This window comes from Thermobia domestica, chromosome 9, assembly GCF_964235325.1.
Source record: "Thermobia domestica chromosome 9, izTheDome1.hap1.1, whole genome shotgun sequence".
NCBI classification, from domain to species: Eukaryota; Metazoa; Arthropoda; class Insecta; order Zygentoma; family Lepismatidae; genus Thermobia; species Thermobia domestica.
In genome coordinates this window covers 210,153,154-210,174,523 of record NC_137462.1, presented here as the reverse complement: position 1 = coordinate 210,174,523, position 21,370 = coordinate 210,153,154, and the positions used below count along the sequence as shown (strand labels likewise).

At 34.8% G+C, this 21,370-nt stretch overlaps 1 protein-coding gene across 1 annotated transcript in view; it reads left to right on the top strand.

Annotated features, from left to right (window-relative positions):
* The window catches only part of Alk (Anaplastic lymphoma kinase), a 1,262,077-nt gene that overhangs the window by 1,157,588 nt on the left and 83,119 nt on the right, over window positions 1-21,370 (top strand). The window contains exon 22 of the mRNA XM_081725826.1: window positions 14,982-15,172. Coding sequence (XP_081581952.1) covers window positions 14,982-15,172 — 191 coding nt within the window. The remainder of the gene's footprint in view (window positions 1-14,981; window positions 15,173-21,370) is intronic.

Genomic DNA, 21,370 nt, shown 5'->3' with positions numbered 1-21,370 from the left:
AAAGATTTCCTACAAATCCTAATAAAGCACGTTTAGAACGAGAACCTTCCTTATGCCTATACGGTTCGTTGATAGTCAACAAGTTATTTGCTAGGTGAGAATGTAGGGCATCCAAAGATGAGGCTAGACTACATGTCTGTATCGGGTAAGAGGAATTATCGGCACAATGTAAATCTTTAAACATAGATGAAGCAGGAATAGCCTGCGGAAATTCAAAACTTACATTAAAAAAAAGTGGGGCTGAGTGTTGATAAAGAACTTGCCCATGCAGTTCATTAAAATAGAATCCACTCGATATGGATACCTCTAAGTTTGATGAAACATATGCTACAAAGAAGCACAGGATCATCTGAAAGTATAATACAAAGAAACATACAAAATATAAAAACAAAAGAAAACTATTCCCTTAAAATTACAATAATAATACAATATAAATGCATAATTAAAAAATCTAGAATGTTTTCTCTTAAATAAGCTAAATCCAAGTTCGTTAGTGAAATAAGATAAATCTGTTTAAAAAAATACTTGGAAAAAATAAGTTTTTTTTTTTTAATAAACTGACATAAATGTCTCAATTCTTTATTATTATTATTATTATTCCTTCTCTTCACAGTAAATACGTAATTATTAAGTATCGAAGTTTTACTAAACAGTATCTAACAACAAGCATCCAATGTAAAATATAACAAATAAAAAAAAATATAAAATGTCATAATTCAGGTAAAATAAATAAATTAAGAATCCTAGGATTAGTCATGTCCATGAAAAATCAAAATTAGTAAAAGAAATCACAATAGGGATTTTTGAGCTCATAACTATGTAAATAATGTATTCTGAATAAGTAACAGTAGTTCAGGTAAATAAAGTATCAAAGATACAAAATCCATTTAATTGCAGATGGTGTTGGCAATTCACAAATTAGGCGTTAAGTCAAAATATGTCAAATTAGGGAATAAATAGTATCCAATGTAATACTATCAATATGTCAAATATTAGTTCATATGCGCATATGGAAAGAAAAAAAATCCCAAATAATCAATTATGGATGGCCATTCCATAGTTGAAGGGAAAACGTCTAACAGAGATTAGATGTAAATTATCTCAGCGAAAGAAAAAAAAACAGTATAATCAAGGCTTTTTTTTTTTTTTAACGGAGATATTCCCGTTATATGTCTTATCTAGAATAAACTAAGCAGACTTATATTCAGTCATAGGAAAATAGATGGAAATATTGTCATAATAGAGATCTTTGTTGTCTTTGTCAAAAACGCAGAAAACAATTCGGTCAAAATCAGCTAAATTTTTCTCCAAAACATTACGCACTGTTGACAAAGCAATCTTCACGGCTTCAGTTTTGTCAAAATGAAATGCGCCTGTTCCTAAACATGGGATACTCAAAGTTCTATAATTGTTTTCAATAGCTCGCTGACAACAGTTAACATAACATTGACGTAAAATACGCTTATTATTATCTCTTGGCGCACATGTAAATAAAACAATATCTGCTGGCAAATTGAAACCAGGAGAAATTTTAACCTCACCAGGTTTCAAAGAACCCAGTTTTACACAAACTTCTCGTAATTGTGGCCCGGCTGCAAAATGCAAAGCACCGTCCACTCCTGAAAGAGGTGTTAAAGTTTCATTTGCAGCATTAACGACTGCATCACACTTCAGTGTGGCAATATTTCCATGATAAATACTAATTTTGTCATTAATTTCTTCATTATAATTATACAACGGTTTTTTAACCGGAAATTTATATTTCATTTGAGTAATAGTTGGTAACTTTAACACGTCGACCACAGCAAAACTTTCAGTGAATGGTTCAGATTCTATTGTTAATGCAGCATGATTAGATTCATTGGGTCGTTGATCTTCTGAGTCAGGAACACAATTACTAGCATGAAACACTTCTTCATCTTCTTCGTTCGGTGTGACATCTGGGTAATAGGGCTTCAATCGTGTAATGGCTATCGATTCGATCTTTTCCCTGCCTTTCGAAGTTTTATATTTAACAAAATAAGAATTAGCGTTGTCCTTTCGAACAACAATTGCTGGACCAAAGAAAACTCCTGAAAATGCTCTGGCGTGGCCACGACGTCTAGTTGGATCATAAATCCACACACGTTGACCCTCATTATACGTCACTGTTGTATGATGTTTCTCATATGACTTTTGTGATGTCCGAAACCTGTCGAATAATTTATCCTGTGCTTTCTCTCTAATATCGTGAAGGGTTATTAAACGTTCCTCGTTGGAAATATGAAAACAAGGTCCATTTATAATCGCTTGATGTTCTAAGTATGGTTCAAATCCATGAAGAAGATAAAATGGACTGTAAGACGTGGATTGATTCACGGTCACATTTTGAGAAAAGGTCACAGCAGAAACATGCTCTACCCAACTTCCATGGTTCATGGGATCCACTTTCCTTTTTAACAACGCTTCCAAATTCCGGACCATAACTTCCGTAAGACCATTCGTTTGATGATAGTATGGATTTATAAAATTCATCCTTATGTCCAAAATATTGCATAATTCCTGAAATAGGGAACCAGTAAATGCCGTTGATCTGTCCAGTACAATTTCTTTACAAAGGCCAAATCGAAGTATTACGTGATTATAAAGAAAATCAGCTAAAGTTGCTGCTGTCTGGTCACCAATAGTAGCAGTAACAACATATCTTGTATTATGATCAACTGCAATTGCTAAATATTTGTGACGTAAAATATTAGCGTCTGAGTAAGGCCCACTTACGTCTAATCCGACGCGATAGAAGGGAGCCACCGATGGCATCATCTGAAGAGTTCCTGGAGGCAATCCTGGGACTTTCTTGTGGCGTTGACATACTTCGCACTGGCGGCACCGGGTAGCAATAAATTTCTTCATATGAGGAAAATATACAGTTCTCAGTAACAACTGGTATGTCTTGGAAAAACCAGAATGTGACGATCCCAACGTTGAAGTGTGTGCGGAAAAAAATACTTTTTCACGAAGAGTAGCTGGAATGACAACAAGACACTGTGGGCCAGATGGACCACGATGTTTACGGTAAAGAATTCCATCTTTCATCTCATAACGCAACGCATGTCGTTCCGTGGTGTAATCCTGTAAATTTTGCCCTTCTAAAAACAAAATGATATCCTTGAAATATGGGTCCTTTCGCTGTTCTTCTTTCAACGTGTCATCAATTTCGATATGGAAAACTCGCGGATCTTCAAGATTTTTCTGTTCGTCGTCGATGTCTCGAGGTGCTAACACATTTCTTGACAAACTGTCTACCAAAGTGTTCGACTTGCCAGGAATGTGTGAAATAGTATAGTTATACTGCTCTAATTCAGCGAGAATCCGTGCAAATTTAGCCACATTTTTCGTCTGACGAAGGTACGTCAAGGCCTTACAGTCGGTTCGTAAATAAAAATGTCTACCTAATAAAAAGTAGCGAAAGCGTCGAAGAGTAAAGATCAATGCAGCTAATTCAAGTTCAAAAGGATGATATTTCTTTTCATGGGGACCCACAGCACGACTACAAAACGCAATAGGAACCAATGGAGCGTCTGTTTCGTCACTTTCAGGTTGTAGGACGCATCCAGAAAATCCATGGACACTGGCATCTGTATAAACAAATACGTCTCTATGCGGGTGAAATTGCATAAGAGTTGGGGCTGAACAAATGGCATCCTTAAGCCGCTCAAATGCCTGCTGCTGTACAGCAGTCCACTTAAATGGAACATCCTTTTTAAGCAGTTTTTGTAAATCTTCAGTTAAAGTTGAAAACTTGTCTATATAATTTCGCACAAAAGAACACAGTCCTAAAAAACTCTTCAGTTGTTTCTGGGTTCTCGGGCGCTTGTAATTTCGAATGGAATCCGTAATGCGATCAGAGATCGACACACCATGACGAGAAATAGTATGCCCAAGAAGTTCTAAAGAAAAGTGTCCTAACTTTGTTTTTTCTGGAGAAAGTTTTAGACCTCTACTTCTCAATCTCTCGAATAACTTTCGGGTGGTTTCAATAACTTCATCAATCGTATCCGATCCCCACACTATGTCATCAAGATAATAATACACAGAATATTTCTCCAAACCAGCAAGCGTTAACTTCATCAGATCGTTCAAAGCAGCTGGGGAAGTAATGCACCCTTGTGGTAACGAACAAAAACAATACTGCTGGTCACCAGGAATCGAAAATGCAGTATATAATTGACTCTTTTCAGTCAATTTCACTTGAAAAAAACCGCTCGAGAGGTCACTAATATTTATATACTTTTTTCCACTAGAACGTACCAGAATGTCTTGAATAGGTGGCACGGGAAAGACGGTGGGTACAATACAAGCGTTCAACTGTCTAAGATCAGCAATAAATCTATAAGATCCATTTTTCTTACGAACTAAAATGATTGGGCTGTTGTAAGGGCTACTACATTTTTTAATAACCTTTTGTTTAAGTAACTGCTGCACTTGTTCACTAACAGCTTCACGTAAATGATACGGAATAGTGTATTGACGGACGTTTATTGGCTGGTCAGTTTTTAGTTGAATTTCATGCTCATAGTCACGGGCTTGAGAGAAATCGTCCGGGGACCAACTAAAAACATCTTTGAATTCCGTTATTAAATCATAAAAACGTTGTCTTTCACTATCTGACAGTTCAGAATTCACATTTACTCTAGTACAGTCAAACTGATCACTTTTGGTAGGTTGAGGACCATTTTCAAGCGTAAGGTTAGTACACAAATGTTCTTCCCTATCTTCTACCGCATTACCTAAGATCTTATTGCGCCATAAAAGAAATCGCTTCTTGGTGGGGTTAGTTACCCAAATATGTGAATTAACACTATCCACATATGACTCTTGCACTAACAAATTGACAGTACTTGCTAAAAACTTGTTAGGTTGCAACCAATTTCTGGAACCCACTAAATCAAAACATTTGGTAACTGGAACACATGTTTTTGTACGGGGTGGCAACCAAACGGAAGACAAAACCTTAAAAACTGGTGTGATTAAAGTTGCAAATTAATGAGACACATAATTAACATGAGAAGAAATTGGCAACGTTGATGGCGGAATCTTTCCGAACCTTGTAACTTCTAAAGTCAAATCATTCTGATCTAAGTTAGCCTTGTGTGCAAGCAAAAAATCCTGTCCAAGAAGTGGAGGATGTGTATACGTAGGAACTACTCTAAATGGATGACAAAAAATATGCGATCCCAACCGGAATCGAACTAGAGCTATCTTATTAACTGACAAAGTGTTCCCCGTAACTCCTTTCAAAAATGAACGCGTGCCCATTAACTTAGCACCACGTGGAACCATGTGAGAGCCTATACACGAAATCTGAGAACCAGAATCAAGAAGAATAGGGCCCTCTTGTCCACTTATAATAGCGTTAATATGTGGTAGAGTTCGTTCTATGTATATAGGGACTTTAACACGCTTAAGAGTCAATGGCCCTTGTTCATCAACCCTGTGTACTAGTTTAAATTGCTCCTACAATGCTGAGCAAAATGATTCTCTTTGCCACATTTGTGACAAATTACAGGACGTCTATTGAAATTCCGTGAATTGCCACTATTATTGTGGTCACGAGACTCACTGTTTTGTGATCTCTGGCCATTCCCCCTACGAGAGGAAAAGTTACGTCTAAAGTTATTATTATTATTATTACGTCTAAATGAGTTGCGCTGGTCAGTATGTTTTTCACTTTCATCTACTTTTAGAGTAAGCTGATTTAGCTGTTTCTGAATTGCAGCTAACTGATCTTTGTACTCTTCTCTCGGCTGTGAAGCGGAAACAGGAGAGTTCAAAGTCCGAGTCGGAACTTGAGAAGGCTGAGTTTGCACTAAATGTGTTTGTTGCATAGCTGTAGTCTCCGGAGGATTTAACTGAATCGAAGAATTTGCTAGGAATGGATTTTTCTTCATGATTTTCTCTATTGCTTTACGTTCAAGCAACACACGAGCTTTTTCTTCCTCAAGTAAATCTTGAAGCAATGCTTCAACAGTATCGTATTTCTTCTTTATTGCCAACCGCATGTATTCAGGAATAAGTCCGTCTATAATGAGCTGAATTTGTTTCGTAACCGGAGCATCTTTGTCATTACGAAGTATAAGGTTTCTCTTAGCATATACGTACGAAACTACAGATTCAGTCTCATTCTGCTCACGTGCCCTCATTTCCTGTTCCGTTAACTGAGGTAACAAAGAATTCTTAAACGCATCAAGAAACCTTTGTTTAAATTGCGCGTATGTCATATCAGGGAAGTCTGACTGTTTTGAAAGTGTGTCAAACCAATAACCCGCAGGACCTTTCATCAAGGAACCTAAAATCCATTTCTTTTTCAAATCCGACCAGTTATTCACCTGGGCTAATATTTCAAAATGATCAACATATCTCTCTACATCATCGCCTATCCGCCCATAAAATGGTTCTGGCCTGAGAATATGTGACAAAACCCCTATGTTATCCGTATGTCCACCTTCAGCCATGTCTGATTGAAACACACTGTCACTATTCTGAAAACCCGAAACAGAGGGATCTTCTATACTAGATAGCGAGTGGGAAAACCGTAAATTTTCTTTAAGCTTATCTAAACACTTTCTTGTAAAATGAACACGTCCTGGAGAAGAGGATGCAATAGGTTCAAAAAATTCAGTTATATCTAATTCATCACTAATGTTATAGCCTTCTGCAAAATGACGCAACATAAAATATACTAAATATAAGCACAAATTAAATATAGCATATTAAAATTACTTTACACCAAACCACCAGACCAATTTCTGCTAGAATTCAATTACGTAGAGCTGTGAGGTACTACAGAGAAAGAAAGAAAAAAAAAACAGCATCAATTCCACCATGTTGCATTACCGTACATAGAGTCGGTATGCACTGAAGGCAACCTAATACAGTAAGAAAATTGTTGCCCAACAGATTGGGGATGTTGTCTCCACCACCAGCTTTTATGAAAAGCTGGAAACATGAATAATTAAATTGTATGATTCTTTCATGTAATGCAAAAGATATTAAATTCGAGATGTAGCTTTAACAGGGTTAATATTGTAGTAATAAATGAAATACACAAAATACATATTTCAAAAGATGCAGCAGAGTTTGGGTAGGTAAGCTAGAATGTTAGGTCTGTAGAGTTGCAATGGTTTGAAATGTGAAGTTCTTTCAATATGTCAGCTAATTACAATACCTTCAAGTATCGAAGTAGCTCCATGACGTGTCGTTTAACGATCTTTTCTCCGTCAAAATCTTACTCCCACTTCCTCGACAAACTCGGTGTTCGTGGTTTTATTCAAAGGCTGGTTTTACAAAACCCAACCCCTTTTCTTCTTCTGTCCATAAAAGGTAGCAAAACTTCAAATGATCGGGAACACCCACAATCACGTTGTCTTGACGTAAAATCGAAAGTTCTAGAAGGTTTAGAACAAAAACCTCCAAAGTTCAGTACCACAACATTACCCTCAATCAACCTCACAAGAGGTGACATCGTCCAACGTGAACTCACCAATATAGCTGATAACGTAGAAAATAAGTATTTCCACAATAAAATAATGTTTATGTTTGCGGATATAAATCACTTCACTCAGTAAAAAGAGCATTACCTGGCATGTTAGTCAATTTCAGAATATTGACTCAACAAAGTGACAAAACAAAATATAGCTGACATATGACTCGCAGTGAAATGTAAAAAGTAGCAAGTAAGGGGAAAAAGGCAGGACAAGGAATAAGGTGTAAACATGTGCAGGGTAAAGGACTTCTGCCATTGCATCTAGTTTAATGAACCAAAAAAGTATTACAAATTGCTTCAAAGAAGCTTGAGGCTACATTTCAAATATTCTTGAAGAAAGAAAAAAAATAAATGTAAGTGACATCCACCAGAATCGAACGACGGACTTCCGGGACCATATCTCTCATCATGTAACATAATGTTCATAATTTTATTTAATTTTTTTTCAATATCCTTCATAAATTTTGGGGGGATTTTAACACAATTTGTCACAGACTTATTGAAAGATAATTTATATATGGATGATTAATTATATTTTGGTCTGATATATGTATTAAAAATGCAAGTCTCTATCTCAAAGTTTAAAGTAGAAGAGGTGAACTTGTATATGCACACTGATCTGGAATCGCTCGTATAAAATAAAACACGAATCAAGTACCAAAACAATCCCAATTATTATATGTATATGTTGCAGTAATTGCGATTGTGTCCGACACTTCATTCGTGTTCTATTTGATTTTAAATTCTGCTATTCAGAAGTATAGTTGACTAAGAAAGAAACAAACTATGGATGAAGCGCAGCTGTTTCAATTACTGAAAATTACAACAATTTATTAGTACTTAATTCTTCTTGACACAAATCATCTGCACAATGTATCCACTGTATTTTGTATAATTGTGTGCAAATTTTAAATAATGTTGCTGTTAATTACACAGTGCAACAAATTGGAACTTTGTGTCTAGCCGGGAGGTAAAAGAAGGTGCTCTTTACTAATTCATATACGCTGATTACGAAAATTAAATCAGAAATGTTCCATCAAGTACCAATTATCTTCGATAAGATATGTCACATAAACCACTTAGACTATATTGCATACAGTTATAGTTACATCGAAATTCACAAAACAAACAAAGTACTAAAGTGTCCGACACGTGAAAAAATTCGATTGCAGTACAGAAGGAACGTATAGATGGATAAAGTACAGATCGTGTACCACAATTCATTGGTGTTAGAAACCAGTAAGAAACAACGAACATAAAATTTTAAAAAAATGCGTGAAATGTATTGCAAGCTGGAAACTTTTCCCTGAGACTTTCCGTTTTTGGTGGATGGTGAAACTTCTTGTAGGATAGTCCAGCAGTAATCTCCCGAAAGGTTTGGTGACCATCTTCCCTTATATCATTTCTCCATGGCTCAGATATCTTATCGAAATCGCTCACCATGTTCATCACTGACGTCTTCAAGATTAGGTGGGAAGAAAAAATCCAAATGCCAATGTGGGAAATGTATTTGAGGGACATGTTGCACCCCATAGATTTGTAACAATGTATTCTGCAGCATGTATTCTGCCAGTTCTCTGTAGTTTTCAGACCTGGCATTACCCAAGAAATTGTTGCACACATCTTTGAAGGCAAGCCAAGCTGCCTTCCCAATATTTGTCAGTAACTCTTCAAAGGTACCATCTTTCATCAGCTCACGAATCTGAGGCCAAATGAAAATACCCTCCTTAATTTTTGCTGCACTAATCGCAGAAAATTTGGATATCAGAAATTGAAAACCTCTGCCATCTTTGTCCATTGCTTTCACAAAATTCTTCATGAAGCCCAATTTCAGATGTAACGGCGGTAACAGCACGCTGTCTTTGTCAACAAGGGATTCATGCGCCACATTTTTTCACCAGGATTGAAGCTTTCCTTATCAGGATTGAAGCTTTCTCTGCTTTTCCAGTGACACAAAGCACAAACAACATACAGTTTACTCTGATAATCTTGCGTTTCCAGAAAAAGGTTTAGGCGATAGGGACAAATTGTTTTCACTAGGAATCACAGGTGTTTGTTTTACGGCAACTTTCATTGTCGCACAGTGTTATCGCTAGGTGTGAGTACTAAGGTGTAAACTTCTACATCACTCATTTTGATCAATGTTGTTGCTGATTGTACAGTGCATAATTTGTTAACTTTTTTTCAACTAAGTGCGTAACAAGAACGGTGTATTTTGCCATAATAATGTCCCTAAGTTTGGACTTGACTTTCATTTTAAAAATATTTTCTTTAAGCTTTTGGTTACTGAGGCCGCTTAATCTATGTCTATTTTTTTTAATGAAAATTTCATACAGTCACCTTGAAATATGTAGCTCAAGCCCTAATTTTCTGAGATACGTGGAACAAGAAGCATAGAACAGCATAGAACAAAGATTCAGAAAAAGTAAGACTTAGTCACATACAGAGAACCGTTACTTCAAGGAGAAAGGGTGAAAGAAAATGCAAAATGCTCCCTCCCCAAAATATAGTTTTTTTTTTTTAATTTTGTTCAGGGTAGTACTGTGTTGCAAATTGGCCATCGTTAGTCTATATTATAAGAATACCAATAACATAGAGAACCGAAGCATTTATATTGATACGTGCGCAAAGTAAGGAATAATTTAATTATATCTCTTTGACTTAAATCACTAACGTTATGATAGTTCAATAAACAAATATTAGGATAGATTGGTTAAAGTTATCGCTAAAGTAGAAATAAAATTCTACAGCAAGTTTATCTATTAACCTTACTTAATCTACCTATTTTAGTCTACCCTAATCTATCTCACGTAAAACTGAAAGATTTCCTAATCTATCTCATTCCAATTAAACGTAAAAAGGAACAATTTACGCTACAGACTTATTGTATACGTACATTTTTTCTTGCTTTGCTAGGTCATGATTTCCTACTTATAGGCTTATAGGCTTTACATTTGTGGCTTGGTAGATGTGGCATAATAAATAGATAGTAGTAGTGGCTTAGTAGATGTGACACTCTTCGTTGATACACTTATACTAAAAGCTATATTGTAAAATCGTGTACCTTTCATTTTTCGATTAAAATTAGCTTAGTATTCGTATAAAATACAATGGTGTACACGCTCTTAATCTTGAATTATGGACAATCAAAGTTAGGATTTTTACTTTTTTCATTTTTCACATATAAAAATGTCTCTTATCGCTTCATTTTTTACATATAAAAATGTCTCTTATCGCTACTTATAAGAAAAATGCGTCTAACAAACCTGTCCAGGGGCGGACAAAGGGCCGGGCAACCTGCGCAACTGTCCGGGACGCCACAGACGCGGACCGCCGAAACAAGCCTCAAAAAGTAAATTTTATAATGTGTTTTCTACAAAATTACAACCATTTGCATTGTCTATCTTTTACTATTTTTAAGATTAAACAGTCTATTTGATGTATTTCTACAACATAGCATAGCCCTTTTCCCACCAACTTTCACCCCCTCCCCATACATTTCTTATGGCGCTTAGCCGCTATAACTCTGCACATACACATATTTTCACATCCTCTTTCAGGCGCACTATGTCTCATTCCGCAACTCGATTTATCCATTTGGACCCTTTACTTGTCAGTCAGCATATTCAGTCAATGTTTAGTGGCGGTGACATTGAGTGCTCAACAACGTCTGAGTACGTAAATTGTTACTATATGAGTTCGAACTCAATGCATAACTCAGCAGCCGCAATCCAAAACATTTGTCACGCGAAAGTGCAGTGAACCACATCACAGCAACTCGCTGGTTTCAGAAAGTTTGTACAGGTTGCAAAAGTGTCGAAGTTCAGCCAAGGTCCGACCGCCCCAGGGTAACAGATTCCGAGGTCGTGCAACACGCTGTTGAGGAAAGTCCATCCACTAGTACACTACAATTATCAAAACAACTCTGCAAGTCACATTCTATTGTAGTACGTCTCCTCCACAAACTGTAAAAAATCTATAAGAAGCTGCCGCATTGTGCCACATGAGATGACACCAGCTTAGGCCCAGAGAAGAATGGATGTGTCCTGACAACAGCTCCAAAATCCACGTGATGTGTGTTTCCTAAAATGGATTGTCACATGCGACAAAAAGTGGATACTTTTACGAAATCCGAATGTGCCAAACCAGTGGTTGAACAAAGGCTAACTTCCAGGACAGATCGTCAAACAGGATCGTTTCGAGCATGGTGGAACTTCAAGGAAATAATTCACTTCGAGTTCATTTCTAGCGGTTGTACCATCAATGCCGGCTCTTAATCCAAACAGTTGGAATAGCTATATATTGCATTACATCAAAATATCCTGTATTGGTAAACCGAAAGCACGCCCTGCTGCAACAGAATAACGCAGAGCCACACTCGGCTAGAAAACGTGAAAAAAATGCAGAAACTTGATGACATCGAACTGACCATGTCCCTTCGGATTACTTCCATGATATACTTCCTGAAATCATGATATTTTACTAACAAGCAGAAGATGGAAAAAGCAGTGACTGATTTCTGTCTCTCTCAAGATAAGACGTGATATCGACATGGAATTGAGGAACTGGCAGAAAGGTGGCTGCAGACAATCTAACATGAGGGGCTATACTTAGAATGTTAACATGCTTTTATAGTAATGTAATAAATACAGGTATTATATGTTGTGTGCTAGAATATAATTAGACTTAGACTCATTCTTGTATTTCTTACTGCGACTTTAAGCTAGTGGTAAGTGTTCTTCCATTGCGGTCGGGAGATTTACAGCTTCAAACTAACGGTTGGGTTCCTGACTGAGGTTTTTGAGAAATTTTCCTCAATTCTACCACATTGAATACCAGAATGGTGCTCGAAAATATGCGCCTTCGCCGACTCTTATTTTCCATTGTTATGATCGTTATTGACTGTTAATGATACCACTATAAATTGTCCTCGTAGACTGTATGTGACATTTATCAATTAAATAAATAAATTATAATTTATATAATATTTCGGAAATTAATGCTTTTATAATCAAATATAAAATATTGATAATGTTTCATACAAGTTATAACATATAGAAAATGACATTTTAAAAAACCTATAATTTCAATCTTATTGTATTTCCAATCATTTAGGATGCAAGATGCAATTCTATTTCAATACTTAGTACAACCCATATGATTTACCCACTGGTTTCTATGTTTATCAAAACTCAATTGTAAATTTTAATATATATCTGTTTACGTTTTTATGTGCTTATAGTTTCTTGTGTCAACAAGTAAATAAAAATAAAATTGCAAATTAATCTTTTTAGAAGTAATAAAAGAAAACTTTTGATTGTATAAAGCAATTACAAAATAGTAAAGAAGTGAAAATGCCTGCTTCAGTGGTGAGGCCATGCGATCTTGCACCCTCTCGCAGCTTTCATTATGTTTGCAAGTAACCTCTCTTCAATTTTATCTTGCTTTCAAATGTATGCGCTTTATTTCCTCAGACTTTTGCGTGCGTAAGGATTTGTGGCATCATCACTGCCGCTGCCACTCAGATTCTCATAGACATCCTTTTCTAAGTGTATTTCTTAAACTGTGCGATGTTAGTGTAGATATTTGTTGATAACACGCAATTATATGTAGATACAATTGTCATTTGGATTACAAAAGCTATTGGGAAATTGACATTAATTAATATTTCAATTTGAAAACTAATGGTGTCAAATCTACACCTAAGGACAATAATTCCAACAGTAACATCCTTACTATAAATTATTATTACTTGTCTTGATTTCACATCAACACAAAACTAGTACAACGCTCGCAGAAACACTTGTGCTGAAACTTTTTAATTCTACTCCAGTGTTCTGCAGAACTTTGGATTACTGATAAATTTACATTATAAATTTTAGAACATTTTATGTGCAATACATAGAAGTAATGTTTATCTTCATTGATATTATACTTTTTAATTAATTTGCTTTCTAACAAACATTGAAATAGCATTGTTAAAATAATTTGAAATACTGTAAATTGCGTAGTCTGTCTTGTTTTAAAATGTCCGACCAATAATCTTCCGGTAAATGCTTCCTAAATTACAACGACTCTCCAGTGTAAAGTTATTTAAATAGTAAATTCATTAGAGAATTAAAAATTCTTAATATTGAGAAACGAAATAAATACGAGGGTCATTCCGAAATTAATGCCTCCTATTTTTTTGTGTTGACTTTGTATGTCCGTGCCAGATGTCGGTGTAGTGCTAATGCTTGAATCTTCCTCTTTTATTTGCAGTTGGTCTCGTTGTTCTGCGGTAGTTGGTGCCAGCACAAGATTGTTCCAAAATGGAGCTTGACATGGACGTGCGTATAAAAAAAACGATGTGTGATTGAATTCCTCAGTGCTGAAGGATTTGCGCCGATTGAAATCCATCGACGCTTGGTATAGGTTTATGGAGACGATACAATAGACGTGAGCAATGTGAGGCGATGGGTATTTTCAAGGTGGTGAAAAGAGTGTTCATGACAAGCCACAGCCCGGTCGACCCTGCATAGCTGTCATCCCTCGCAATGAAAAGAGTCTTGATCAACTCATTCGTGCTGATTGCCGGATAACGACCAGAGAATTGTGTACAAAGCTGACTGTCTGCTGTAATGTCTTGGAAAAAATGCTGGAACATCTTGGTTATCGCAAAGTCTGTGCGGGATGGGTGCCACGGATGCTCACAAAACTCAGCGAATGGAAATTTGTCGGGATCTGTCGGACCAATACAAAGCTGAACGTGACAATTTTCTGGATAGCATCGTCACTGGAGATGAGACGTGGTGTCATCACTACGAGCCGGAATCCAAAAAACAGTTCATGGAATACCGATTTTTTACAAGCGCGGCATGCAAGCTCTGGTTCATCGTTGGCAAAAGTGCATAACGAATGGTGGGAACTATGTGGAAAAATGACAGTCTGTAGCTGAAATATTGCTCTGCTTAGCTGTGTTTTTGTTATTTATGTATCTCCATTAGTTTCCAGGAAAAAAGGAAACATTACTTTCGGAACGACCCTCGTATTTTGACAATTTATCAAGCATGCATTTATTTTATTTACAAACCAAAGACTTATTCTACAAATCATTATAAATATTTAATTTAAATACTTGAAGTGTTTGTTTTCTAAGATTATTAAATTTCCTCTGGATCAGATTCAAATCGCAGTATATATATATATTCCGTTTTGAATTCTCCTAAACTAATCTTTAAATTATGTTTTTCTTCCTATTCCTATGTTTACATATTCTTATATGTAATATGTTTAATACACATGAATACTTCGATCGAACGAAATGTAAATATCACACTTCTTTTCATTTTTTTAAATATCCTTAAGTAATTATATTCAAATAAAAGTACTAATAAAATGTTAAACATTAACAATGTGAAATATTGTGGAAAGAATACGCATTATCTAATTTCAAATGTTCTTGTTCTTTCTATTTCAGGACCGCCCTTCACCACTTACGATGAAAGATTTATTAATGTGCTCGATGGATGTGGCCAAAGGTTGCAAGTATATGGAAGATAATCATTTTATCCACAGAGATATAGCAGCCAGGAATTGCCTTCTTACAACAAAGGGTCCAGGAAGAGTTGTCAAAATTGCAGATTTTGGAATGGCTAGAGATATCTACAGGTAGGACAAGTAACATGTTTCACATTGTTTATAAGTTTCATGACGAAATTTTTTGGCGTTCTTGTCTGGTGTGGACTTTGAAGTCATGTTTATTTACCTTTCTGTGATTTCGTAACAATACTAAGCCACTAATTCCTTCTGTCAATAATTTCCTCTTGTTAATTTTAGAAGTTTTCTAATTCTATTTAATATAAGATTTTTTTCTCGTTTATTCATTTTTGTTCGGAACAGAATGTTTGTGTCACATGGTCAATTACATTGTAACTAACAAAGTACATTCGAGAAGTGTCCCCTTGGGAATCGTCTAAAATTGATTTAAATACAAAGTTCACCGCGGCCCAAAGTGTATTGTAGTAATTTTAGCGGCCCATACCGGTAATTTGCATATATATGGGCCTTCATATATCCGGAATTCATACACTACTATATAACGCTTGGTCACAAAATTGCTTTTAGTTCCTTTAGATGTAACTGAACATGAATGTGGGCATATGCAAAACAAATTAGATCAAGTACTGCTTCTCTGACACGTGTTATCCACACCAGCCGCCATCTTGGATCCGCTATATTGGATTCAACTTTCGGTTTTTCAAATGGGAATAGGTGCATGTAATACATCAAATTCATACAAAAGTTTCTCGGAAATTCATTGGTGTAGTAAATTTTACGATAGCTTGTACCATTTGCAAGATATTGCATGTTAAATGTAAGGCACTTCACAAATTTAACCATTTGAAAAGTTGTGCAGGACCCCGTATGTATATGTGATCTCTTACGTGATTTATTTTTGACGAAATGTTTTCTGAACGTACATACATACAGACACACAGACGTAAATAGGATATGGTAGATCTTCACCAAAATCTGGTCGTATCTAGATTTACATTAGGCATTTTGTTCGTAATACAATACTTCTTGTTATAGTATAACATGAAAGTAATAACAATCACTCACAAAAATGTTGTAAGATTATGACACCAATGTTGTAAAGAGTTTGTTTATACCTACAGTACTTTTCCAGTTAGAAATTGTTTTGATTTGTCAACATCAAAAACGTAAGCGTAACTGATATTACTCCGCAATGTCTATTCGCGAAGTGCCTAGAGAGATTTAAGATGTAATATCTTGCAAATGGTACAAGCTATCGTAAAATTTACTACACCAATGAATTTCCGAGAAAATTTTATATGAATTTGATGTATCACATGCACCTATTCCCATTTAAAAAACCGAAAGTTCAATTCAATATGACGGATCCAAGATGGTGGCCGGTGCGGATAACACGTGTCAGAGAAGCAGTACTTGATCCAACTTGTTTTGCATATGCCTACATTCATGTTCAGTTACATCTAAAGAAACTAAAAGCAATTTTGTGACCGAGCGTTATAGTAGTGTATGATTGAATTCTGGGTATATGGAGACTTATAAATATGCAAATTACCCATATGGGCCGCTAAAATTAGTACAATGCACATTGAGCCATGGAGAACTTTGCATTTAAATCAGTTTTACATGAATCTCGAGGGGACACTTCGCGAATGTACTTGTAAGACTATGGTTACGTCACTAAGTAACGAGAAGTGAATGAATGCGAACTTCCAGATTTCTGTTTCTAAGAATATCGGCGTATGGAACTGTGGTTTTATCATTACATTGTTACTATACACCTTAATGAACCGCTACTCTTTATGAAAATATTAAAAGTGTTAAATATAGAATTTGCATTTATAGTAATGTTGGAATAACAGAAATGAGACTTTCTCCTAGGAAAAAATTTTCTATATCAGTAATAATTATCCACATTATTAGTTAAATTGGTGGATTTGATTTCCGAGGGCAAAGAATTCCAAGTTATAGTAAGTCTAAGTTTGTATTAATATTTATAAATATGAGGGTGTATCTGTACATTTTGTTTTCATCCGCGATTGATTTTCATCATACAATATTGTATATATGTTGTTATGCGATACAATATGCTGGCATGCTGTGCGCCCTGAAAAACTTATTTTTTAAAGTGTATTTTCATTTTAGTTATATCAAAAGTTTGGATTTCTTAAAATTATAATAAAACAATAGTGAAAACACAAAAATGTTATTATTTTTCGATACTTAGATTTTTCGACGTTTCAAAAATTATGAAGTGAAATGTTTCAGTTTAACGTTCACAGATTATGTCTTTAGGTTAAGGGAGAAGGATAAATAAGACAAGTGAACGACTATGGGAAAGTGGAATGAAATTGTGGGAGGAAATGGGAGTACCCCGAGAAAATCCACAGATACAATATTGTCTATCATAAACTTATTTAGCCGGTAATCGAACCGGGGGCACTTCGAAAGTTCTAAGTAGTGAAGAAACCAAGAATTTATCTTAATATTAAGATACACTTTTGAAGTTTCTAAAAATTTGAATGAAAAATGAAAACACAGTAATTCATTATTATCTCAAGAAAATTATATCACTAAAATAAAAAAAAAATACTGTAAAAAGGAATTTATCATTCTGCGGCCTAGCAAGAAATTAATATCGAATAACCATTGGATTCAAGTTGCAAACTGTTAAAAAGAAAGAAAAATAAAATAACAGGATATTTTTTGTTCCAGTGCTTACTGATCAATACACATTAACAGCTGCTTTCAAATGCACAACATTGTTACTTATGGTATTTCACTACTAAGAGGAGTAAGACAGTATGGATTTGACTGACAAAGTTATCTAAATATATCGTCACGAATGGAAGGGAGGAAAGGATAAAGAATATATTGCATCGTTTTGTAACTCATCGCCATACCGAAACAACAAAATTTAAAACCTACTGTGCGAATGGCAAACCAATATTTCCATTTATTACATACGGTGTTCTTTTATTGGCTATTGCATAATTAGGATGTAACACTTTCTACTTCTCCAAACAATCTTCAAATAGTGTTTAGGCGAAACGTTACTTGAAAAGAAGAAAAGGGAGTTATTGCACTGAAAAATCTAAAAGAAACGTGAAAAAGTATCACGTGTTCGATTTTAAAAGAAAGCTTCAACAGAATGAAAAACTATTTTTACAATTCTAGATATTTTACAACTCAAGGATTTTGAATGAATAACAACAAAGTTCCAAGGGATTGAAAATATAATTCTTTTAAAAAGCTTTTATGTCGAAAAGTTGTTTAAATAAGTACCTCATCCATCTGCGTATGCAGTTTTCAATAAATATGAAGATCATAATGCTGTTTCCAGCAATTTGAAATCTCAAACCGTTCTAGAGATGTAAACGCTGGTAAAGTTCACAACTCTGCTTAGAATTATAAAACTTTGAGAGTTTATTGTAACTACAACAATCAAAAAGTATTATTACAATGTTATAAAAGTAAACTAATCAAAAATTACTTTTAGAACTTCCCAAAAATACCCTATTCAAATTTTACTATTTTTTTCATATCTTCGGAAATGTTTAAAATATCAAATCGCTGTGAGGGGACGCGGTGGTCCAGTGGTAGAGCGTTCACCCCCGATGCTTGGGGTCCCTGGTTCGATCCCAGCTCGCGCCGTGTGGACTTTCTGGTGGACAAACACCGTGCTCGTGGGTTTTCTCGGGGTTCTCCCGTATCTTCCCACTTTCTTCATTTCATTCATTTCTCATCTTCACCGTCTCCTTTAGCCTAACCGGCATAACCGGGAGACGTAAAACTTAAAGATTTTTTTTTCAAATCGTTGTGAAGAGCATTTATGATCTTCATATCTATTGAAAAGCGTCTACACAATTGGATGTGATATTTATCCAAACACTTTTTCGAAGTTACTTGCCCGAAATACGTCATCGTATGACTGTAATATTCGACACTAAGGTACTTCGGATGTGCATTTTCTTGTCCGTGTTGTTATTGTTATAGAATCCTCCAAAATTTAGTTGTTTCTTAATGTTTCTGATACCGTATCATTCTTAGTTTGCAACACAGCATAACGAATGTAGTACTGTAAGTTTCAACTTTATATGTAGATTCAAAATATGTAATAACCTGACATATTACTATTTAAATAAATATAACTTTATGTTGAATTGGCCACACTGTTAACCCAGTAGTATCGCAAAGTACGTCAGACAATCTTTCCCTCTTTACATTTGCATCGTACAAAATTTCAGCGTTGTGCACTTATTAGTTTAAAATTTACAAGGACGTATCAAGGTAAATGGTCCTCCCTGTATAGAGAATTAAATTAACATTCATATATATTTACATCCCGGTATTTAGAATCTGTGTACAGTACCTGCAGTTATCATTGAATTGTTTCTTCATTGCATAAGGATATTTCAACATTTAATTAAAATCCGAATAAATAAAAAAAATATTCTATTTACTTTTATAGAAGCTTCGTACGAAGATACGAAGCAATTCATTAGCAAAAGAAGGTCATCTCGACATTAAACCCTTCAAAGGAAAAGAATCCCTAAATTGTAGTGCAGGAATTTATTTATGAGACCAAAAGCTTCCACCTTTCGTTTATATTTCGATGTAAAACTTTGAATTACAACATATATAAAAAAAGAGCTTATGTTTCTTAAACCTTCAGTAACTTGTCAATACATTATTCCCAATCACTACTAAGTTTATGTTATACTTCAATGTTGTTTAAATTAAATTACTGTGGAAACAATTTAATGGTTTTACTATCTAATTTTCCTTGTTCTTCTCTCTACAATATAATATAATCTCAGCTGTTGGCCTTTTTTTAGTTGTATTGGCAAGAATTAAATTAAGCGTTACACATAAATTTTACTTACTTAGAATGATTTTAATCACTCTTGAATCAAACTAGTATAATATATTGTGTTAGACTATGTTTCAATATTGTGAAATACTGAAAAAGTAATCGCAATACCAACCAATAAGAAATCATATTTATAAAGACTAAGAATGTTCATAATAATCTGTAACTGAACTGTACATATACGATCACTTTTTAAGCTTCACTGAAATTCTTCAGTTTTATTACATGACTTTATTGATATACTACTCTATAATAATAATAAAGTAACCAAAAGATCAAGTTTTTTAAAAGTAACGCCAGCTTAATAATTAACTAGGCTTAGCGAAACCATGTTTTGCACTAATTGAAGAAGTCTTCAGTTACCCAATAAGCCTGCAAGAAGAGTTTCTTCGTTGACGGCTCCAATTTCAAGTTATGATTTGGAGATAATTGTTGAGTATACAAGGAAAATGAGACGCACAGAATAAAAATGTATTCAAATGATGTACAAAACATAGATAAAACATCGGATAAAGCTGCTAGATGAAACACGAAGCAATCAAACACTTTGTTGCCGACGACTCTTTCAGCGCTGTTTATTCAAATTATGATCAAAATACCACTAAAAGTGCAGAATTAATCACTGAAAAATCAAACTTCCTGTTTTCAATGAACAACACTGTATATTCATACGATTCAGATAAAATACTGATAAAAGCACATTGAATTAAACATTGAAGCTTTAAACTTTTTTGTTGTAGATTAATTTCAATGCTCTAAGCTCAAATAATTCAGGAAACAGATACAACATTTGATAACACTATAGATTAAAAGATTGACTTGCCAAATCAAACATTTTGCTCACTGAACTCCAAGCTTTATCTTCAAATTATGCACACAGAACCACAGACGCGTTAGTTGACACAAAAAAATACATAACTTTTGTGACTCCAGCAAAACGTTTAGATGCATAATTTTTAAGGATGCAACTAAATGCATAATAAAAACTGTGTTAATTGATACACTTGTGTGCATAAAATTTATTATGCAGATAAACGTTTTGCTGAAATCACAAAATGTTATTCATTTTTTTGTCTCCTACTGAAGCATTTACATGCATTAATTGAAACAATGGTTGGTATCGCTGGTTGCATATTCCCTAAATATACAGGATTTCCAAGGGTGTGAAAACGATTAAATAAATTTAGAACATTACTAAAAATATGTAATCGAGGCTTTTTGGGTAATGCAGGACAGAGTACAGATATTCCATATTACATGAGAGCCTCTACGGCCATTTTGGAAGTAGTCATACTGTATTTGAGTTAATTAAGTGAAATATAGACTTTACGATACACTACTATTTTTGAAATAAAGTGTGATTTTTAAAGACATTAACAAGATTGATTTCTATATTCTTTGTTAACGAAATTTTGATCACATAGGTCTAGATACAAAAA